A 21,236-nucleotide genomic window follows, 5' to 3' on the forward strand; every position below is an offset into this window, starting at 1 on the left:
ATATTATAAAAGTTAAAGACTCTGGTACATATGTATCCCATATGTAGCGTAAAAATTTGCTTTAGATTTCATTAACTTTGCTATGTCTCCAGGAAAGACGGGAACGAGTTAACTATACTATAACATGTGTATGACCCCAATACATTTCCAACATTGTGATTTAAGGTTGCATTCCTACATCTGACTTTTAATTCCTCGCGAAAATTCAAAAAGTTTTTTGCAGTCGCAAGTAGTGACGTCACAGTTCATAATGAGCCGCGTGAATGGAAATAGGTCGCGTGCATTGTACAGTCGACGTCAAATATATGTTTACACTTTTGCACCTTACTCCTTTGTAATAAGGCGAAAAATGTACACATATTTTTGACGTCGACGTACACGCGTAGGTACTTACTTATATAACTGTAGCTGCAGTCATCCCCATGTTGCTGAGACTCACCTATGAACAATAAAAACACTAGTTAGTACATATATACTTGGTCAAGCAGATCTTGTCAGTCGAAAAAGGCGGCAAATTTGAAAAATGCAGGCGAAAATTTGAATTTCGCGCCTTTTTCTACTGACAAGATTTGCTTGACCATCTATATAAACATCGGAATCTGGATTAAATTGTAATTAGACGGGAATCATTTTATTAAATGGCTGAAAACATTAAAAAAAAAAAAATTGACAATGACAAATTTCATAAGTCATATCAATCATATTATTACGTTGTTTACATTGCAATTAAGTCACGTGGCTAGTAGGGTGACCATGAATGTTGATAAGTCAAGATATTTGTTTTAAATTTGTAATTAATTAAGGAGATATTTACTTGTCTTTTGAATTAGCGCTCCGCGTTAGTTTAAGGGGGCTTTATCAGGACAAGTGTGTACTGTTCACGACTTAAAAATCATCCTGTAGATACAATATACAGGGTGATTCAGGAGACGTGAGCAGGACTAATACTGCGCATTTCGTAGATTATAAGCAACACTTTCGTATCAGTATTAGTGAGGTTAACGTTAATTTTCTAGTCGTGTTGAAAAAAAAAGTTATTAATTTATTTACGACATGCGTGGTCACCCTAAAATTAGAATACTAAACTACCGATATTCTGTGTCAAATTGAATGTCACCACTGTCATCGCGGTCTGGTTACTTTTGAAAACTCGTATCTCACTCAAGTTTGACAGTTTATTTTCTTCGTAATCAAAAATTAAAGAGGTTTTATGCTTATTAATTAGGTCTTGTAGGGTGACCATGATTGTAGAGGATTAAATTTGCCCTCACCAAAAAGTTAAAAAATAGGAAAAAATCTGGCTGTTTCACCTAAATACGACGGTGATCGATCAATTATCAGTTACTGAGTGTGCAGGATTAGTCCTGCTCACGTCTCATGAATCACCCTGTATAAAGAGTTGAAGTCAGTTTAGTGGTATCTGTGAACCGGATGCAACCAAACAATTACGTAAACACACGTCTACCGTCCATTCATGGCACCATCACGACTCCACCAAACAAGGAGTAACCCTCGTATCTTCCACAAAGTCGTGACATAACCACTATTATAACACCAGTTTAAATTTAGAATAAACCATTACATTCTTAAACATATGCGACAGTCCATTTCGCCGCGGCAACATTTTATTTACCGACGTCCACCGAAATTTCACTCCTTACTGCTTTAAAAATACCGTCTAAATTCTTCTAAAAATGTTTTGACGAACGTCAACCGTTACAATTTTCCTATTACTGTCTCACAAACGCTCCGTGAGAACACGTGTTATGTATGCTTAAGGAATAATAGACCATATTTCGAATATGTAAAGTTCATAATGAGTCGCGTTGGTTTGATAGACGTCAGAATTCCCGAGCAAACGTTCCAGTGTATCGCGCGCGATCGTCACGCGGTATTAGATTTGAATCTGGAACTCCTTAGTGCAGTAATGGCGTCTTCCGTGCTTCATTGTCTATGGGTTAAATTACAAAGTACGAATGCGATCGTTGGCGCTCTTGTTGACTGAGGATTAGAGTTGAGAACGGTGTGATCGATAAGCATTTGTAGTGCGTCGCAAGTTAAACGCTTACTAAACGTTTAATCGACTGTTTTTTGTCTAAGTTTGTGCGCCTACTAGTGTATATTATAAGAAGGTATTAAGATTCAACCTTTAAGGCTATCTAAAATCCTATTATATTAAAACACGTTTAAAAAAGCCTGAAATGTCCACGGCATCTCCCTTTGAGCATAATGACGTAATTCTATACTTTATGAGACGAGCGGAATTTAATTTCGCCCTTTACATTTTTGACCACCCCATCTAGAGTGGGGGTTTGTGAGGACTCAAGGGTATGAATGCGCTAACTTTTATTTTAGGCATAAACATTAGCCTTATTTATACTTATACACCAACTCCGGAAGCAAGGAAAAAACCTACCATCAGACAATTTCTGAGCAAAATACTTATTTGTTATAAAAAATATTTTCACCTCAGCAGCTCGAACAAGGGTACTTTGCTTCTTAAAAACAGTGAGCAAAATGCGATTTTGCTCACTGAGTCATTTTGTCTCACTCAGTGAGCAAAATCGCATTTTGCTCACTGATTGGATCTCACTCAGTGAGCAAAATCGCATTTTGCTGATTGGGTCTCACTCAGTGAGCAAAATGCGATTTTGCTCACTGAGTGAGACAAAATGACATTCAAGTGACCTTTATAGTCATTTCAACATACGGGGTCTAATACAAGTTCGATATACTTGGGTTCTATTATCTCTGTCCCTCTAGGTATGTTCTCACTGCTTAGGGTGAAAAATTTTGTGTACTACACGAGATCAAAGTTATTTACATCTCGTGCGCTTTTGAATCCCTTACTACGCTCAAGATTCTAAATTAGATTCACTCGCTACGCTCGTGAATCTATTATAGAATCTTTCGCTTGCACGGGACTCAAAATAAGCACTCGAAGAAATATCAAACTTTGATCTCTTGTTGTACAAATAACTATTGTATTTTTGTTTAACTCAAAAATTATTTGTAATTTAGACTTTCGTTAAACACATGAATATCGCTCTTAGCTACCAGGAGGTCATAAACATGAAGAGATTGAAGAGGTTAAAAAGATGAGCAAGGTGGTTCCATGGGATGCGGATACGGGCGCATTGAGGCGAGCGCCTTTTATCAATTATGTAGCCCTGGTCACCAAACGACTCATTTGGTAATAAATGTGAACAGACTTGTTACATTTTTATACTAGGACGGGACAATCATGGGTGTGCGTACCCTTTGTCGGCCCTTTAATTAAATCTTAAAACCGTTGACGTGATATTTTTGATGTGGGATGATGTTTGGATTGCTTAATTTTGGAGTTTAATTGCTTATCTATTTAACGAAATACAAGAACATGATTCGTTAAAACTCAACCTTTAATAAATCATTAAACCACATATGTACTATAAAGTATAATGTTTAAATATTTATTTAAATGATGCAGCTTGATAAAAAATATCATTAAAAAGTCTACTTTACGACAAGTAATGATTTTTAGAGCAACTTTTGCTATAATCAAATTCAATCTCACTTAAATTTTCAATTCCCAAGCCGGTAATCCATCCAATTAACTAAAACACAGCTTTAAATTCGAATTTAGAATATCCAGACGGTTTCTACCTATACAAAGTGTGTTGATTTCTAATCAGATTCTGGCTGAATTGTCGAGATGTCAATTTAATGTTTGTTCCAAACTTGAATTAAAATATTTATGGTTTCTTGTCTGCCAGTGAAGGTACTGCTTTTAATTGGACCAGCAGTCGAGAGTTATTCTTGGCCTCAGTTGTCTCTGGACCGTGGCAGACGTAGTTAAACTCGACTTAATCAAATCGTGCAAAAGTACATCTCTGAATTTTCGTAGTCATATATGTAAATAACGTACACTAATACACTTACACTTTCGTGTAAAATGAGCGATCAAGCAAGATGTCAGCAATGATTTATTATTCAAGTGTTTCCATGTTACCTACTAGGTTTATGTTCACTTATGTTCTCGGTGAGATATGTTTAAGGAAACAGCATAATCTATATTGTACTAGTTACGTATATTCTGTCTATATTGTTCTTCACTTGCATGCTTTTGTTTTATCTCCTTGTAATAAAAAAAATAAAAAAATATCTGTTCCAAAAATTACACAGCAGTACAGTCACTGCGAAATTCAATAAAAGTTGACACAAAAAGAAAAAACAAAGTACCACTAGTAAAAACATACAAAAAACGAACAGATTTAATAGATTACAGAAGGTTCCCATTTTACCCATCGCCCCACAAAACCTCATACACTCTAAAATTTCACCCAGCTGCTTGCAAATACATCGCATTCCGATGATGCCTCAATACCGGTCGTAACATGCGGTTCCTGAACACAACATAGAGATCTTATATGTGTGTAGATAAAACAGTGTATGTATTAGGCATTATGTAGCAGCACAGAATAAATAATAGTATTAGGTACGGAAGACTCACTCTCTAACAAAACGCGTCTGTTACGATCAGGACAGATATGACCGCTAGGTGGCGACAGCGCCACGCGCGGCTTATGGCTAGCCACCAAAATTGGTGTGGAACGGATGTACTTGTAGCTACTTGTTGCGACGCGACGAAATCGCGGAGTGATTCACGCCTGGTAGCAGTCACATAAACTACTAATAAAACAAAACTTTTTAATTTTTATTACATTTTAAAGTGGGGAAAAACTAAGCATAGGTACTTCCTTCGTAATGAAGTTTCATATTAGGTTTTCTTTTTCAGTTTCAGTTGTAATTTCCACCGAGCCTAGCGCCGGAAGTTGTCTGGGGACTTCCTAATGGCGCGGATATTTCCTGTCTGCATGCGACGGTGGGGTCCCAGGTTCGAGCCCAGACAAACACCAATTTAGTTGACATTTTAATGAAAAAAAAAATCGGTTGATAGAATTCACTGCAGTGCAGTTTATCGGTAAAAAATGTACAAGCGTTTTATATAATAATTTTAGGAGTTAAATATACCATATCCCCTAGTATTGGTAAAAAAGTATCGGCAGTGGTATTTCACACAATAGTACATCTAACACCAGTTTGACACATAAAATGACATGACATTGACATCATAAGATACGAGCCCGGCTTAGAGCATTTAGTAACTGGAGATGTCATCGCTGTCATTTTGTTTACGAAACAGTCTGCCGATTTTTGCGGGGTGGGGACGTCAAATGTATTGCTAGTTCTACATGATTTGTACGTAACTTACAAATAGCCATGTCAGTCCATACAAAAGTTTGCACAATAGGGGATATTACTGCAATGTTCTGCCGCCAAAGTGCAGCACTACAGAAATTCATAGACTAACTTGTACATACTGTGCCTTAAACTGTTTTTGACAAGTTTTCACAGACAATAAAATATGACATTGACGCATCAAGGCGGTTTGTTAACAAGGGCCTACCGGTAAACGCGAAAATCTAAATCTAGTTATCTGCCTCTTTATCGCTCGAATATGCAAGAGTGATAGAGAGATTAGATAACGAAATTTCGATTTTCTTGTTTCGCTGTAGGCCATGTGATTGACGTGACGTGTGATGTGTCAATGTGATTTGTTTTACTGTATGTGCCACAAAGGTGCCACCTACGCAGAGCTTTGCCTAATATTCCCTATTGTGCAAGTTTTTCGGCAGAGGGGTAAGATCTTAAAGGCGACTCCGGTTATTAAATGCTCTAAGGAGCTCGGAAATAATTACGGGGTCATAATTAATAGTAACTTCAAAAAACTTCTTAATTCATGACTACACGGGAAAATTATATGTCTGGTTTGATTTATTGCCCGTATTGGATTTACACACTGTATAACTATATTCTGTGGTATCGGTTGATAATGTATTAATAGTACCTACGGGTGATCAGTGGTTTCAGTCGTGCGTGAAGTGCCGGTTCGATGCTCGGCTCGGTCTCCGGCGCAACCATCGGAAAATCTATGCTAATTGGTAACAATAACTTATTATCACTTGAGATATACTTGATTGAACTAACTGATATGATATTTTTATAGGTGCGTCCTATGAGGAAATTAAAAAACTGGAACAAGAAACTGGCGATTACTCCACCGACACGAGCAAAGCTCTTAAGTTATGATGATGATGATGATAGGTACCTATATAACGTTACACGGAAGATCATTCCGATAGTGATTTCTTGTTATTAATTTATAATATACCGGGTGTGGCCTGTAACACGAGCAAATAATTAAAACATAGATTGTACTCCTCAAACGGTGACACTTTTGTTCAACAACTTTTAAAACTTACGAAGTATTTAGTTTAGACTCCCTATTTTTCATTCAAAATAAATATTATCTTCAATGAACGCCATCGCCACGCCATATCATTGTGATTGACGTTGCTTGTCACGCCTTAACACATAAGAAAATTCGCAATACATTGCGTCTTAAAATAAACTTTAAAGTGTATTAAAAATCAAACCACAAGTTATTTTTAAAAGTGGCTGAACAAATGTTGGTCAGAATGAGGAGTACAGCCTACAGTTAAAGTTTTTGCTCATATTACAGGCCACACCCGGTATAAAATAATAATATGATTTTTGAGCTGTCAAAACAGTGACAGTGACATTTCTGGTTGAAGAAATATGAATCCATTACAAATACGGTTTATACCTTGCCATTAGTTCATTAGAGCTACGAAATATGAAAAATATATGTTAGAGTTAGACCAACAAAAGTCTGCAGCGATTTTGATAGCCCACGCAGTGCAAGTGTTATTTTAAACGTCAAACTTCTATAAAATTATGACGTATAAAACACATACATTGCGTGGGCTATCAAAATCGCTGCAGACTTTTCTTGGTCTAACTTTAGGAGGTGCGATTGTTTACGAAATTTTGACTTAAAATATTCATATGTGAACTGTGAGCTCATATTTGAGCAATTAGTTAAGCTAGACTAAATACCTAGTTTCAGGTTTTCAAAATATTTGTACCTAATATTTAACGAAATAAATCACTGTACTCTCTTAACAACCAAATCAAATTAAATAAGTAAGTAAAGTACCCAACTTTCACTGCAAATAATGGCTTACCTAACAACACAGTAATGTATTTAAGTACCTACCTATTTAGTCAAAACCTTGATTAAATAATGCGAGAACAAAATTAGTGTCTAAAAGGTTTATTTAAATGCGTAAAAGTATTGAGAAAAGCTCTTTAAGTATTAAGGAAAGCTCTTTGAAGAAAAGCCATTTAGGTATAAGTTATAACAGTTAATTGGGGCATTATCTATGAAAAGGGACCTTATTGTCGATGGCGCTTACGCCGCACAGCGTCCCGCGGCATTGTATTTATATCGGAGCATCGTTAATAATGGCGTAAGCGCCATCGACAATAAGGTCCCTTTTCATAGATAACGTCACAATTACCTGTAATGTTTAATCCCTACTAATATTATGAATGCGAAAGTAACTCTCTGCCCGATTCGAATTTTAAGATACGTCAATTAATAGCTCTAGAAACGATATGGATTAGATGTGACAGTGTCAAAAGTGACGTTTTTGTTTGAAGAATCGTCACATTTGACACTGACATATCTAATCCATATCGTTTCTAGATTTATTAACTGACGTATCTTAAAGTTAGAATCGGGCATTCTCTGTTACCTCTTCACGCTTAAATCGCTGAACCGATTTAGATCAAATTTGGTATGATGATTATTACATAGTTTTAGGCCCGGGAAAGGACACTTTTTGTAGGATTTTGCTCTGGCCACTGAAAAAATAATAATACAAAGATATACTTATACAAAAACGTTTATAAATCAGGAACAAAATAGCATCATCATGATAACATAATTAAACACATTTTTTACACAAATCACGCAAGGTGTTTTCGGCTACCTTTTGACCCCCCTTCCTCCTTGGTGATTTTTGGTAAGACTTTTAGCTACCCCCCTCCCCCACATAAACTCACGGTATTTTTTTGAAATTTTTCCATCCGACGGTCACGGCCACGCGCTCCAAAAGTTTCGTAAAATAGACTCGCTGTTTTGAAATGCGGAGTGAAGATTTATGTTTAACGAAACCGAGAAAAAGTCTATCTACTCACGTGGTAGGTATTTTTTCTTAGTTTCGTTCACTGTAGAAAAATACACGTGAGGTCTCCTTATACCCCCCTCCCCAACGTGATCTGTCGTGATTTTTTGTGACCCCCCACCGTATTGAACCTCGCGTGATTTGTGCAGAAGCCCATGCATGTCGAAATGAATCAATGAATGAAGGCGACTGGATGGTGATTTCATACTCATAATAATCCCACGCCTCACCCAGTCTCTTAAACACTCCTGAACAGTTATTCGCGTTTTAAAACCATATGATTCAAATCAAGAAGCATCACACATCACGCTCCCATAACCCTCAATCAAATCTCAACCTAACCACCCAACTATAAAACACAATTTGCTTTACGACGCACTTTCAAACGCGTGCTAGGCACCGGCTGCATCTTTATTTATACACATGAAGAAGGCTTTGCGTAGTTCTGATAAGGTTTAAAGTCGCTTGGATATTTGGTTTGTTTAAAGTGGTTTGCTGAAGTTATGTACGGTTGCGTTGACAAAAATAACGAACTGTAGTAATCATGGCTATGAATGAGCCCTATGGACTGTATTATGAGCTCTGAAGCATTTCAAAGGAGCGCTGCTGGGCGTTGCCAGACGACCTTACGTATACTATAATTAGACGTGACTTAAGGCCTTTATATTTGAGGTATAACGGGTTAATTACAGACTGAAGACGGAGATTTTGCGCACGAAGAATCATGTATTTAAAGTAATCTATAAACTGCGGTGAGAACATAACTTGAAGAATTATTTTATTAATATTTTGCACGAAAGCGCTTCATATTATGCTTGTGAAATTAGTAAATGCGGCATTCCAGAAAATGAGTACATATATGATAAATACCTATTCAATATCAATTTGAAATTTATAATCCAAACCGGGGTATGCTCATACCCATACGACTGTAAAAAAACCATTAATACTCCAAGATACTTAGTAAATAAATAAAAAGCCGTGATTGACCAATGCACAATTTTATATAGGTAATTCATCAGTTTTCTGATTTTGCGCACACATTGCGTCTCTATCACTCTCGTCCAAAAAGACAGTGAATTTAGCTGTACAGTCACCTGCAATAATATGTTACTCTTTGAAGGCTGCAAAAATATGTGACACGCTCTTATAGTTCTACAAAAGATCGTGTCAGATATTTTTGCGGCCCTTGTTGTGTAGCATATTTTTGCAGGTGACTGTACCATTAAAGCCTGTACCCGATTGAGCCTTTGTGACGTCACGGCGACACGTCACAGGTAGCTGGGCACAGCGCTGACCTCACTGAGGCGTCAATTACCTACTGGGCTATTCTACATACAGGTACATACAGGTACAATGATTGAATGTGGTCAATGCCTTCACAATATGCTAACCACATGTTCAGCTCCTAATTAGCCACAATCATAGGTTTAAAGGTTTTTAGGGTTCCGTACCTCAAAAGGAATAAAACGAAACCCTTATAGGATCACTCGTGTGTCTGTCTGTCCGTCTGTCACAGCCTATTATCTCGGAAACTACTGGACCAATTAAGTTGAAATTTGGTACACATATGTAAATTAGTGACCCAAAGATGGACATGTTTTTTTCATTATTTTAAAATACATAGGTTCGAAGTTATTTAAGAAAATAGCCAAAAAATGACCTTTCCCCCCATTTATCTCCGAAACTACTGGGTCTAAAATTTTGAAAAAATATCACAAAATAGTTCTTTACGTATAGATGACAGGAAAACCTATTAGAAATGTGCAGTGAGTCGGACTTATTTACGGAACCCTATAAATGCGAGTCTGACTCGCACTTGGCCGGTTTTTTTGTATATGTACCTACAGTTGCCATCAGATATATCGGAGCGGCCAAGATGTCCACAAATATCTGGACCAAGCTTCTATTATCAAGTCGTTAAAGTGCAATTTTAATAACAAAACTTCCGAGAGACACAGACATGTTAAATATTAATTAATTAAGCTCCAAATGAATTTTTCGACTTAAAATACGTGAGTGACCCGTTCTTAATATATTTAATATCGTTAAAGTGCATGTTGAGAAATTTTTGAGCAGCTTGGCCGCTCCGATATATATGATAGCGACTGTAGGTATATAATAAAAATAAAAACAAGCAAAAATAATGAAAGAGAAAATATGATTTTAGACGATCTTGGTCAAATTTTTGTTGTGGGTTTGCAATAGCATAAATTATGATCTTGATAAGTTAATTAAAAATGTTAAAATACACATTAAAGAGTAAATATTGAACTACAAATGTAAACAGTTTCATTCGGTGTGTTGTAAAAATTGTTTTCATATTCAATATTTAAAAAATACACAGTCGTTGAGATCGTAGTACGATTTAAAAGACCAGGTGTTTTTAAATTGGAGCAGTACGATTGCGGTGTATGTCAGTAAATATTTAATATTTAAACCTACAGTATGTAATACTGCTTTTTCTGTCCTTTCCTCACGATCACACGTCTGTACTTTGTATGTATATAGTGTTGTTGTAATTTATTTCTTCGCTTCGTCCCACATTACAATTGCGCGTGTGGTTATCTTTTTTTGTCTTTATGTAGCATCTTATGTTATTTATTTTCTTTAATTTAATTCCCTTGTGTACAGTATAAACTTTCAATTGTGTAAAACTTGGCATGATCTCCATGGTCAACTGAGGAACTTTCACATTGACAAAATAAACTTCACCTCTTTAGTTATGTTGTATTTGAATTTATCACTTTTGCTGTATATATGTTGGCACCTGATATATGTAGTTATAAAAGTTAATTTCATATAAATGAAAGGTAAAAAAAAAAATATTATATATATTTTTATCGCGTTGTACGGCATGGCCATTTTTGTTATTGTTTTGTCTTGTCAAATGTCATTTTCAGCTACTGCCATAGACAGTAGACAAGATGGCGCCGGTCGCTGCTGCAAAGGCTGCGTTCAGCTTATGATAGGGCCGTGTCGTACGGCTGCGTTCGTGGCCCACAAATGGTCTCGCCGGAAGATCAGCGCTGGCTCTCGGGTCAGTATTATGCTGAGGCGAGCCCATTTCGTGGTAAACTTTAACGCTTACCAATTTTATTAATATTTGTAGTTTTAGTTATACTCTTGTATGTAATCTTAGTTTTAAGTTTATCACGAATAAAATGCTTGATCTGATTCTTAATAAACATGTACAGTACGTTAACTCTCAGAATGACCTTCGTTTTTCGGGTAAAATCGGACGTAATCGTTAAATAGAAAATGACAGTGTCTTACTGATTTAGATGCAATCCAACACCCAAAGACTGCAGTCGTCTTTTCAGCTTTAAACTATATAGAGTAGTTAATACCACCATAAATAGGTAAATATTTCATAAAAATGTATAATTTTGCCATATGAATTGAAATATGTGACTGGTATATGTGACTTGTTATGCCATTTAGAGTTCTTGCTAAATTGGAAATTCTATAGCGTAAGTATTGAACAACCAATTCAGCTAGGACCCTAAATGGCGTGACAATCGCGGAGCGTGATGGTACCATTGTACATAATGTACATGCTATAGTATTCGAAAACATATTTTCCAAAACCCTAACTAACAATCAACGGATTACTTTTGTAGCCTCTTATCCCCCTTATCGCACTTTTGAAAAGTCATCCTTACGCCTCACGGGTCAAGGTTGCTTTTTAAACAATCATCAAGGAAACAATACGAGGTTTTTAAGATAACTGACCGTTCTGCACGCTCGAGTAGTTTGCTCGTTATTATTTATTTAAGATTAGAACATTAAATTTTTACTGACCATAAATAAACATAGCGTGTTCGTGATAAAAGCCTCACAAGTAAATTTTAACTTTATTACAATACGTTTTAAGTCCTATTTTGAACGGAAGTATTTTCATTTCAATAAATTTGAGGGAACTAAGCACAGCTTTTATTTTTTATAGTAAGCTATGAATTAGGAACCAGAACTTTCTTTACTACGTTAAAGTTAATAAATAATTTTGGGATTTTATCTAATATTGATTGTCAAACTTGGTCTAAGATAACTTTATTATTTCCATCGAGGAACGGTTAGAGTCGGACCAAGAAAAGTCTGCAGCAGATTTGATAGCCCACGCAGTGCGAGTGTCATTTATGCGTCATAATTTCATAGAAGTTTGACGTTTAAAATAACACGTGCATTACGTGTGCTACCAAATCCGCTGCAGACTTTTCATGCACTGACTCTATTAACCCTAAATTCAGCAACTGCCAAAATACTGGACATAACCTTTGACCCTCTTTTTGTTTTTTTTTTCTAAACACTCTTTGCCAAATGAAAATTTGGCAAAGGAAACGTAGAACTGAAATTCTTCACAAGTATAGGTTATACAGGGTGATTCAAGAGACGTGAGCAGGACTACTCCTGCGCACTCAGTAACTGATAATTGATCGATCACTGTCGTATTTAGGTGAAACAACCACACTTTTTCCTATTTTTTAACTTTTTGGTGAGGGCAAATTTAATTCTCTACAATCACGGTCACCCTACAAGACCTAATTAATAAACATAAAACCTCTTTAACCGTAATGACAGCATTTTGATTGAGAAGAAAATAAACTGTCAAACTTGTGTGAGATACGAGTTTTCAAAAGTAGGAACCAGACCGTGAACACAGTGATGACATTTAATTTGAGACAGAATATCGGTAGTTTAGTATTCTAATTTTAGGGTGACCATGCATGTCGTAAATAAATTACTAACTTTTTTTTCAACACGACTAGAAAATTAACGTTAACCTCACTAATACTGATACGAAACAGTTGCTTCTAATTTACGAAATGCGCAGTGTTAGCCCTGCTCACGTCTCCTGAATCACCCTGTATATGTCTCACACTTCTCTACAAATAGCAGAGATACAGTGACATTAAAACTGACTTTCCCGTAAAACCTGTTTATAGTCAAAAGAGCTTAAGTCGTAGTATCCTCCATATAAAAAGGACCTTTAAGTATATAAGATATAAGAATTCCGTAACATTTTCACCCCAATGTTGGGACCCGCGAGGGGACGGAAGCCGGAGGCATTACATTATTTATCTATAAAACTTCTGAGATACGGCGCGATTCGGGAAATGAATTAGAGATTAACTAGATACGATATAGTAAAGATATGTGACGTCCCACCGGTAAAGGTACCTTATGGCGGTTGGCGCTTACGCTATTATTAACGCCGCTCCAAGATTATTGCGGCGCTATGCGACGTAAGCGCCAGCCCCAGACGAGTTTGGAGTAAGGTCTGGAACCGGCGTTTTTGACGTTTCACTAAAATCTAACATGGTATTCAACTCAGTCTAAAAATACGTTGACATACAATTTTTAAGAATATTTCTCTAACAATAATTGAAACGAAACAAAACGTGTTATCTTTAACATATCCTCGTTTGGCTTTGATACAAAAACGCATTTATTTAAAATTATGAACAATATTTACAGTAAAAAATCTTTGTCAACGTATGTTTGAGCCACACTTTAGTTGTAGTTACTTATATGTATGTTAACACATTCAACACCAAGAACCCGACTGTCGGGTACACTGTTCGTAGCGACTACGCGCTACATACGACGAAACCGTGGCTACGCGCTACGAGCGTAACCCGTAGCACTTAGTGGTATTGAATGTGTTAAAACAATTCAGTTTCAGTGTCAAAACTTCCACACTTACTGTAAGGGCCACTTCCACCATCTCACTAACCCGTGGTTAAGCGGTTAAACCATTAACCAAGTGTCAAATTGTACTGGTAACAATGGTAACTCCAGGTTTAACCGGTTAACCCCGTCCCGGGTTGGTGGAATGGTGCAAGTGGGCCTAACAGGCTCCAATTTCACCACGGTGACAGGTGCGACAATTGTAAAACATCGCTGTTGCTGACGTCACAGGTATCCATGGGCTACGGTTACCGCTTACCATCGGGCGGGCCGTATTCCTGTTTGCCATCATCATTGATTTATTAAAAAAAACTTTATTATATCGAAAAAAAAAACAGATATTTCTCTTGCTAAGTTTATGACAATTGTCACAAGAAACACTACAATTGTCACGAAATTCCGACATATAACTCATTAACTGTCAAGAATTACCTACAATTCTTCTAAATCTTGACAATTGTCAGAAACTTCGCAAAAGAAATATCTGTTTTTTTCCGATATAATAAAGTTTTTTAAAATAATACTATGATGGTGGCAAACAGGAATACGGCCCGCCCGATGGTAAGTGGTAACTGTAGCCCATGGATGCCTGTGACGTCAGCAACAGTGATTTTACAATTGTCGCACCTGTCACCGTGGTGAAATTGGGGCCAAATCTTATCCGTAACAAGTCCTGATCAAATTCATCGACTGTTATTACAATCATAATACGCCTCAAATTCAAATTCAACCTTCAATTTGTAGACACAAATGCCTTCGAGCTACGAGTACGTGCGGTGCTACGCCGCTACGCCGTAGGCGCCTACGGCGTAGCCAGTTACAGCGCGCCTGTCACTCGTAATGATGCGATCAAACCAGGCGGCTTAGCACGGTCGCGTTTTTATCCCTTGTCACCATGCCTGTCACGTTCTAACAAGTATGTAAGTGCGAAAGGGACGCGCATAGTGATAGTCGATAAAAATGGAACCGTGCTGAGCCCGCAGGTGTGGCTACCACCAGTTTGGCACTGACATACGGCTCGATTCGGGAAATGAATTAGAGATTAACTAGATACGATATAGTAAAGACATGTGACGTTCCACGGCAAAAGTTACCTTATTGGCGGCTGGCGCCGCGATACGGGAAATGAATTAGAGATTCACTAGATATGAAATAGTAAAGATATGTGACGTTCCACGGCAAAAAGGTACCTTATGGCGGCTGGCGCTTACGTCGCATAGCGCCGCAATAATATTGGAGCGGCGTTAATAATAGCGTAAGCGCCAACCGCCATAAGGTACCTTCACCCGTGGGACGTCACATATTGTGGTAGACCATACATGCATGTACCTACACAATAGCTACAATATGTACCTATAATACCCCAATGACATGTAACCATGAAACTTTAAAATTTAATTGAATTTACCATACTCGTGTAGTGATCCACACAATCTGCCGGATTCGAACTTTAAAAACGTCAAATATTACGGCTAGATACGATATACGGCTAGATTATATATGTCAGTGTCAAATATGACGTTTCTTCCAACAAAAACGTCACTTTTGACACTGACATATCTAATCCATATCGTATCTATCTGTTTTGACGTATCTTAAAGTTCGAATCGGGCCGAATGTGACGCTTTATTCAGCGTACGGCGTTAAAATCAAGGTCTTTTGGGACCCAAAGCGACCGAGGTGTTAAAAGCTTCCTTAGAAGGATTACATGATCCTTGAGGCAGCGAAGCATATAGGTCCCGTGCATGAACTATAGGGGGCAGCATAGGAGCCGTCAGATTTTTGGCGCGAGGCGTAAATGTCTAGTTTATGCTTCCGATGTAGCCCACAAGATGGCAGAACCTATTATGCACAAGGAAACGTACCGACGAGAACGGTAGATGGTAGCACTTGCTTTGGCAATGTACATGTGCATATATGTTTCCGATTCAGGCCACAAGATGGCAAACCTTGCAACGCGCACGGGCCCTATACCATCGTCCACTGACAATAAGGATGATGAAACATGTTGAATTTTATAACTAAATCTAATTTAAATATAAAGAAAAAGAGCAATTTTTTCACATGGAAATGTAAAAAATACAAGACCTCAAAGACGCAGCGTAGGGCCCTGGACTAGATGGACCGACGACCTGGTTAAAGTCGCGGGAAACCGTTGGTCGAGGGCAGCGAATGACCGTTCGCTGTGGAGATCCTTGGGGCAGGCCTTTGTCCAGCAGTGGTCTTTCGGATGAGATGATAATGATGATAATGTAATTTTCAGTACAGTGGCCTTTAAATATATCGGAACGGCCGAGGTGCTCACAAAGATCTGGACACGCCTGTATTGTCAAGGCATAGAGTGCATGTCCAGGTATTCTGATCAGATCATCATCTTCCTCGCGTTGTCCCGGCATTTTGCCACGGCTCGTGGGACCCTGGGGTCCACAGAACAACTAATCCTAAGAAATGGCGTAGGCACTAGTTTTTACGAAAGCGACTGCCATCTGACCTTCCAACCCAGAGGGGAAACTATACCTTATTAGGATTACTCCGGTTTCCTCACGATGTTTTCCTTCACCGAAAAGCCACTGGTAAATATCAAATGATACTTCGTACATAAGTTCCGAAAAACTCATTGAACCCGCGACCTCCTGATTGCAAGTCGCACGCTCTTACCGCTAGGCCACCAGCGCTTATTGTGTCCAGATATTCTGATACTCCGATATATTTGATGGCGACTGCACGATAGCTTTGACAACTCGACATATGTAAATTACTGGTCCAGATAGGTCGAGCTTTAAAGACAATGGGCATTCGGACGTTATCTGCCGTTCCCAGCGGACGATTTAATTGGTTTATAAATAACCACCCTAACCCTTCCCTGCAGAGAATTATGACCTTAGGGCGGTCCCGGACACAGAACACCGGTCAGCAGTAGCTTGACTTAAATATAGATCGTTTCATTCACGAAGACGCGTGCTTTGACTCGTATTGCCATGCTATTAAAGGTTAGATTTGACAAATTTGCATGTCATCGTGAATGACACGATCGATGCGGGTAAAAAAAACTTTATAACGATTATACATAGTCATTTTGATGTCACAATGTACATGTCAAAGTTTTATATAAATAATAATATTGTAGATATCTCTGTTTGGCCCTATGGTTGACTGGTAGAGAATGCCATTTGACATTAAGTCCACCATTTGTACATTGTTGTATATATTTTGTGCAATAAAGTTTAAATAAATAAATAAATATTCGTAACAAAAACAACCGGTCAAGCCTGAGTTGCTATTTTAAACAGAATTAAAAAAACTATGATGTTACGGAATCGCCGAAGCTTTGAGTCGCGTCTGGCGGGCTTTACGGGGTCAGTATAAATTAAAGAAAATAATATAACAATATTATTATAATACGTTATGGTACATAACTATTTTATAGTAGTAGATACTGCAAATACCCTCATACACGCGAGAGAATTTAGATAAATACCACAGGCGGGGTGACAATAGCGACCGTATTACACGATACGGGCACAAACTAGCAGCAGTGCCCCGTAGCTTAGCAAAGACGGCAAAAACTATACACGTCATGGGCCCCTCTGTGTATAATAATCTACCAACAGTAATAACAGACGCACCTAGTTTGTTAATTTTTAAAAATAAACTTAAATCTTGGCTTGTTGAGCGGTCGTTCTATAATATGGAAGAATTTCTGACTGCGAAATATTAATGATAAAAATAGAAATCTACGCAAGTAGCTAATGTATTTAATTTTAATTTTTAATGTTATTTGTACTAGTTATGTAAGCTGACATGTAATCACCTATTACCAATAAAGAATGAGTATGAGTATGAGAGTATGAGTATATTTCCTATGTTTCGATTTTGAACAATGTAAATCCTTTTAAGGTAAACGTACTGGTGCTCGACGCGGTCCCAGTACATGTCATCTTGAAACTTAAGTCATTATCAATAGAGGTGACAGCAAGGTGTCATCTATTGGGCATTAGCATGTCGAGCACTAGTATGTTTACCTATTCGCTACGTGCACGACTGTCACGCAACCTAGCGTCCGTAAATCTAGGGGAAAACGTCACTACATCTTAGAAAACTACTCCAAACTCCAAAACTACTGAACTTCATAATATGTGGTTTTTGTAAAGCTATTTACACGGATACAGTATTAATAAATAATTATCAAATTAAATACGTTAGTTATATAAAGCATTTCATACAGATTACAATGGTCCGTTACACCATACAATTTAAATGAATATATCTCTTCGTAAATTAAAGTTCAATTTCTAGGCATATAACTTGTATGAAATGTTAAAGACGCTATCCTTTGTTAGTTCCAATTTTCACCACCTCATGCGCTGCGATCGCTTTACTTACCCCCACCATGTACTTCGCACATAGCCAATAGGTACGTTACGAAAATGAATAGGACATTTTCCGCTACTCACATTGGCATTGTCATTTCATATTGCTACATGTTTAGAATCAATATCTATATCTGTGTTGCATTGCAGTGTCACTGAAATTGAAATACTGCTCAAAGGAATTCGTAAAATTATTTTTCTCAAAAATGGACGGCAAAGTCGACTTTGCCCTTTAAAAAATAGGTCGCGAAGTGCGGAGTTTATGGTCAGTCAAAAATTAAAAAGTTAAAAACATTGCAGTCTCGATTTTGGGACTGCAATGTTGCATACAAATTCCATTATTTGTCGAGTTCCAAACTTTTTAAAAGTTTAAATGGCCATATCAAATGAAGGCACAGGCCCATTAAACAGCCAAACAGATGATAAGTACTTATTATTGTAATGTTGGTATCGCGACTATTTAGCTGTCTCAAATAGGTTGGCGTATTTTCGGCAGAAAAATACACTTCTATTTTAAAATTTAAAAAATAAAAAGGCGGCAAAGCAAACTTTTTCAATTGTTCCTATTATTTTCTGTGAAAATATATACGTAAGAACGTTGCTTTTGTAAAATATTTCTATGATATTTATATTTCTTGCACCATTTTTGAGAAAAGCACTATATATGACTCGGCTGGAAGGCTACTTGCTGGCTTCGGATTCAATTAAACGGACTCCCAAGGTCGTCCGTTTAAAACGAATCCTCAGCCTGCAAGTAGCTACTTCCGAGCCTCGACAATAATGTACTATATCACTCTGTGCAGACTTTAAACAATGTTTCTAACTTGTAATTGCAATAGTCGGCAACATACCAATATTTAAGTACACTCACCTGCAATAATATATTAGGTACTCTTCGAAGGCCGCAAAAAATGTGTCACGCTCTTATGGCTCTACAAATAAGTTCGTGTCAGATATTTTTGCGGCCTTCCTTGTGTAACATATTATGCAGGTGACTGTACAACTATATACTCCAGTCACTTGTTCAATCAATCAATTGTTTATTGATAACAAGCGTTACACGTCATTTAACATTTTCTGTTTAGCACACTTTACATTCCAATAAAGATTACAATTATAAATATAAATATGTCGTCATTCATTTTGAAATTAAATTACATTAAACTAAAATTAAATTATTAGGTATCATTAAATTATAAAATATAAAAATTAATAATGTATCAGGCATTTGGAATATCACGTTAGTCTATTCGATTTATAAATTCATCTACTGAGTAAAAAGCTTACTCTATTAAGTACTCCTTGAGCTTAGTTATAAATATGGTGTCAGACATTTCAACTAGTTTTAAGTCATCGGGCAATCGGTTGTAGATTTTGGGACCTATATACCACACACATTGCTCCGTTTTTTTCAGTCTGTGTCTAATTGGGAGAATATTATATCCATGACGGTAGTTTGTGCCACGCATTCTGAATTTCACGAGATTCCCACGAACAACTTTTGCCACTTCTAATATATAATTACAGACCTGGAATGGTTATGATTCTCAATCTCCGAAAAACGTGTACCGTGTACGGTTACGGTTTGTGTGTACGGTTCCGTGTACCTAATGCGAAATATTAAGTAAAAATAAATTATTTTCAAGTTCACATATTTTTTTTTATTTAACCAACCAACTAAACAAAGGATTACAATTCGATTATACTTTATTTATAAAAAAAATATTTCATACGTTTTATACGGTCTAGATCTCAGGAAGTGTTAAGATTATATCCGTTTCTTTTACAAAATTTGTAATAATAGGATTTAAGCCATCTTATCCTGAAAAAGGGTCGAGTCAAGTTACTGTTTCCAATATGTTCACTGTTCACAGGATGTAAACGCCAGTATATTAAGGCAAAATCTTGAAAACAATACCCATTTTCTGGCCAGCCTATTGCGAACACAATAAAAGGAAGTAATTAAAATTCAGTATACACATATTGTTGGCCAAGGGGATGTTTGTATGTTAAATTAAATCTCACTAAATATTTGCAGTGTTTTACGCGTAAATTGCGAAAAGTAAAAAAGCAAAACCTCGCAAAATATTGGAGAAAACCGGTCAAGTGCGAGTCGGACTCGCACACGAAGGGTTCCGTACCATTATCTATAAAAACGGTCACCCATCCAAGTACTGTCCCCGCCCGACGTCGCTTAACTTCGGTCAAAAATCACGTTTGTTGTATGGGAGCCCCACTTAAATCTTTATTTTATTCTGTTTTTAGTATTTGTTGTTACAGCGGCAATAGAAATACATCATCTGTGAAAATTTCAACTGTCTAGCTATCACGGTTCGTGAGATACAGCCTGGTGACAGACGGACGGACGGACGGACGGACAGCGGAGTCTTAGTAATAGGGTCCCGTTTTACCCTTTGGGTACGGAACCCTAAAAATTTGATTTAATACATTTGCTCCAAATTTTAGCAACTGAATGAAAACTGTCGAGCGTAGACATATGTTATAATTTATTACAACACGGCTTATATTTTAGTGTTGTTTGGCCTTTGAATTACATTTACAATTATAACTTTAACCTAAATTACCCATATGCTCCACTCTTACAGTGTTCTGTAACATAATTAAAAACTAATTAAAACCAAAATATTACTTTGCTAATCCGCGAAAAGAACTTTCTTTTCGCGGATTAGCAAAGTAATTTGGTTTTAATTAATATGGATTTCTGCAAAGTAACGCCTGATTCTTTTCACTATAATTAAAAACTCAAGAATTTACTAGACTTATATCGACCGGGGTATGGACCGTGATTACCTTTTAGTAGTAGTGCCTGGTACTCCATTCCCGTCTTTTCTAGGTCACCTAACTGACACGGGCCTACGTCATCATGCGACAGCGCTATATGATAATATGCGATAGCGCTATATATAGCGGCCATGTTGTTGTGACGTAGGCCCGTGTCACTCTGGGAATGGAAGATCATGTTTTATTAGACTATGGTAGCAATCACTTTATTGCACACAACACAGGTACCTTTTGTATTGTTCCGAGCGCGGTCTACACAACTTTGTCACCCACCCTC

General features: G+C 37.2%; 1 protein-coding gene across 4 annotated transcripts in view; it reads right to left on the reverse strand.

Moving 5' to 3' along the window:
• Positions 1-21,236, reverse strand: part of LOC134806382 (teneurin-m) — a 693,234-nt gene that overhangs the window by 269,142 nt on the left and 402,856 nt on the right. For 3 of the 4 annotated variants that reach the window (XM_063779613.1, XM_063779610.1, XM_063779612.1), the window contains exon 2: positions 395-439. The exons of the other annotated variant lie outside the window; for it this stretch is intronic. In XM_063779613.1, coding sequence (XP_063635683.1) covers positions 395-439 — 45 coding nt within the window. The remainder of the gene's footprint in view (positions 1-394; positions 440-21,236) is intronic. 4 annotated transcript variants of the gene reach the window in all.

This window comes from Cydia splendana, chromosome 3, assembly GCF_910591565.1.
Source record: "Cydia splendana chromosome 3, ilCydSple1.2, whole genome shotgun sequence".
Lineage (NCBI taxonomy): Eukaryota > Metazoa > Arthropoda > Insecta > Lepidoptera > Tortricidae > Cydia > Cydia splendana.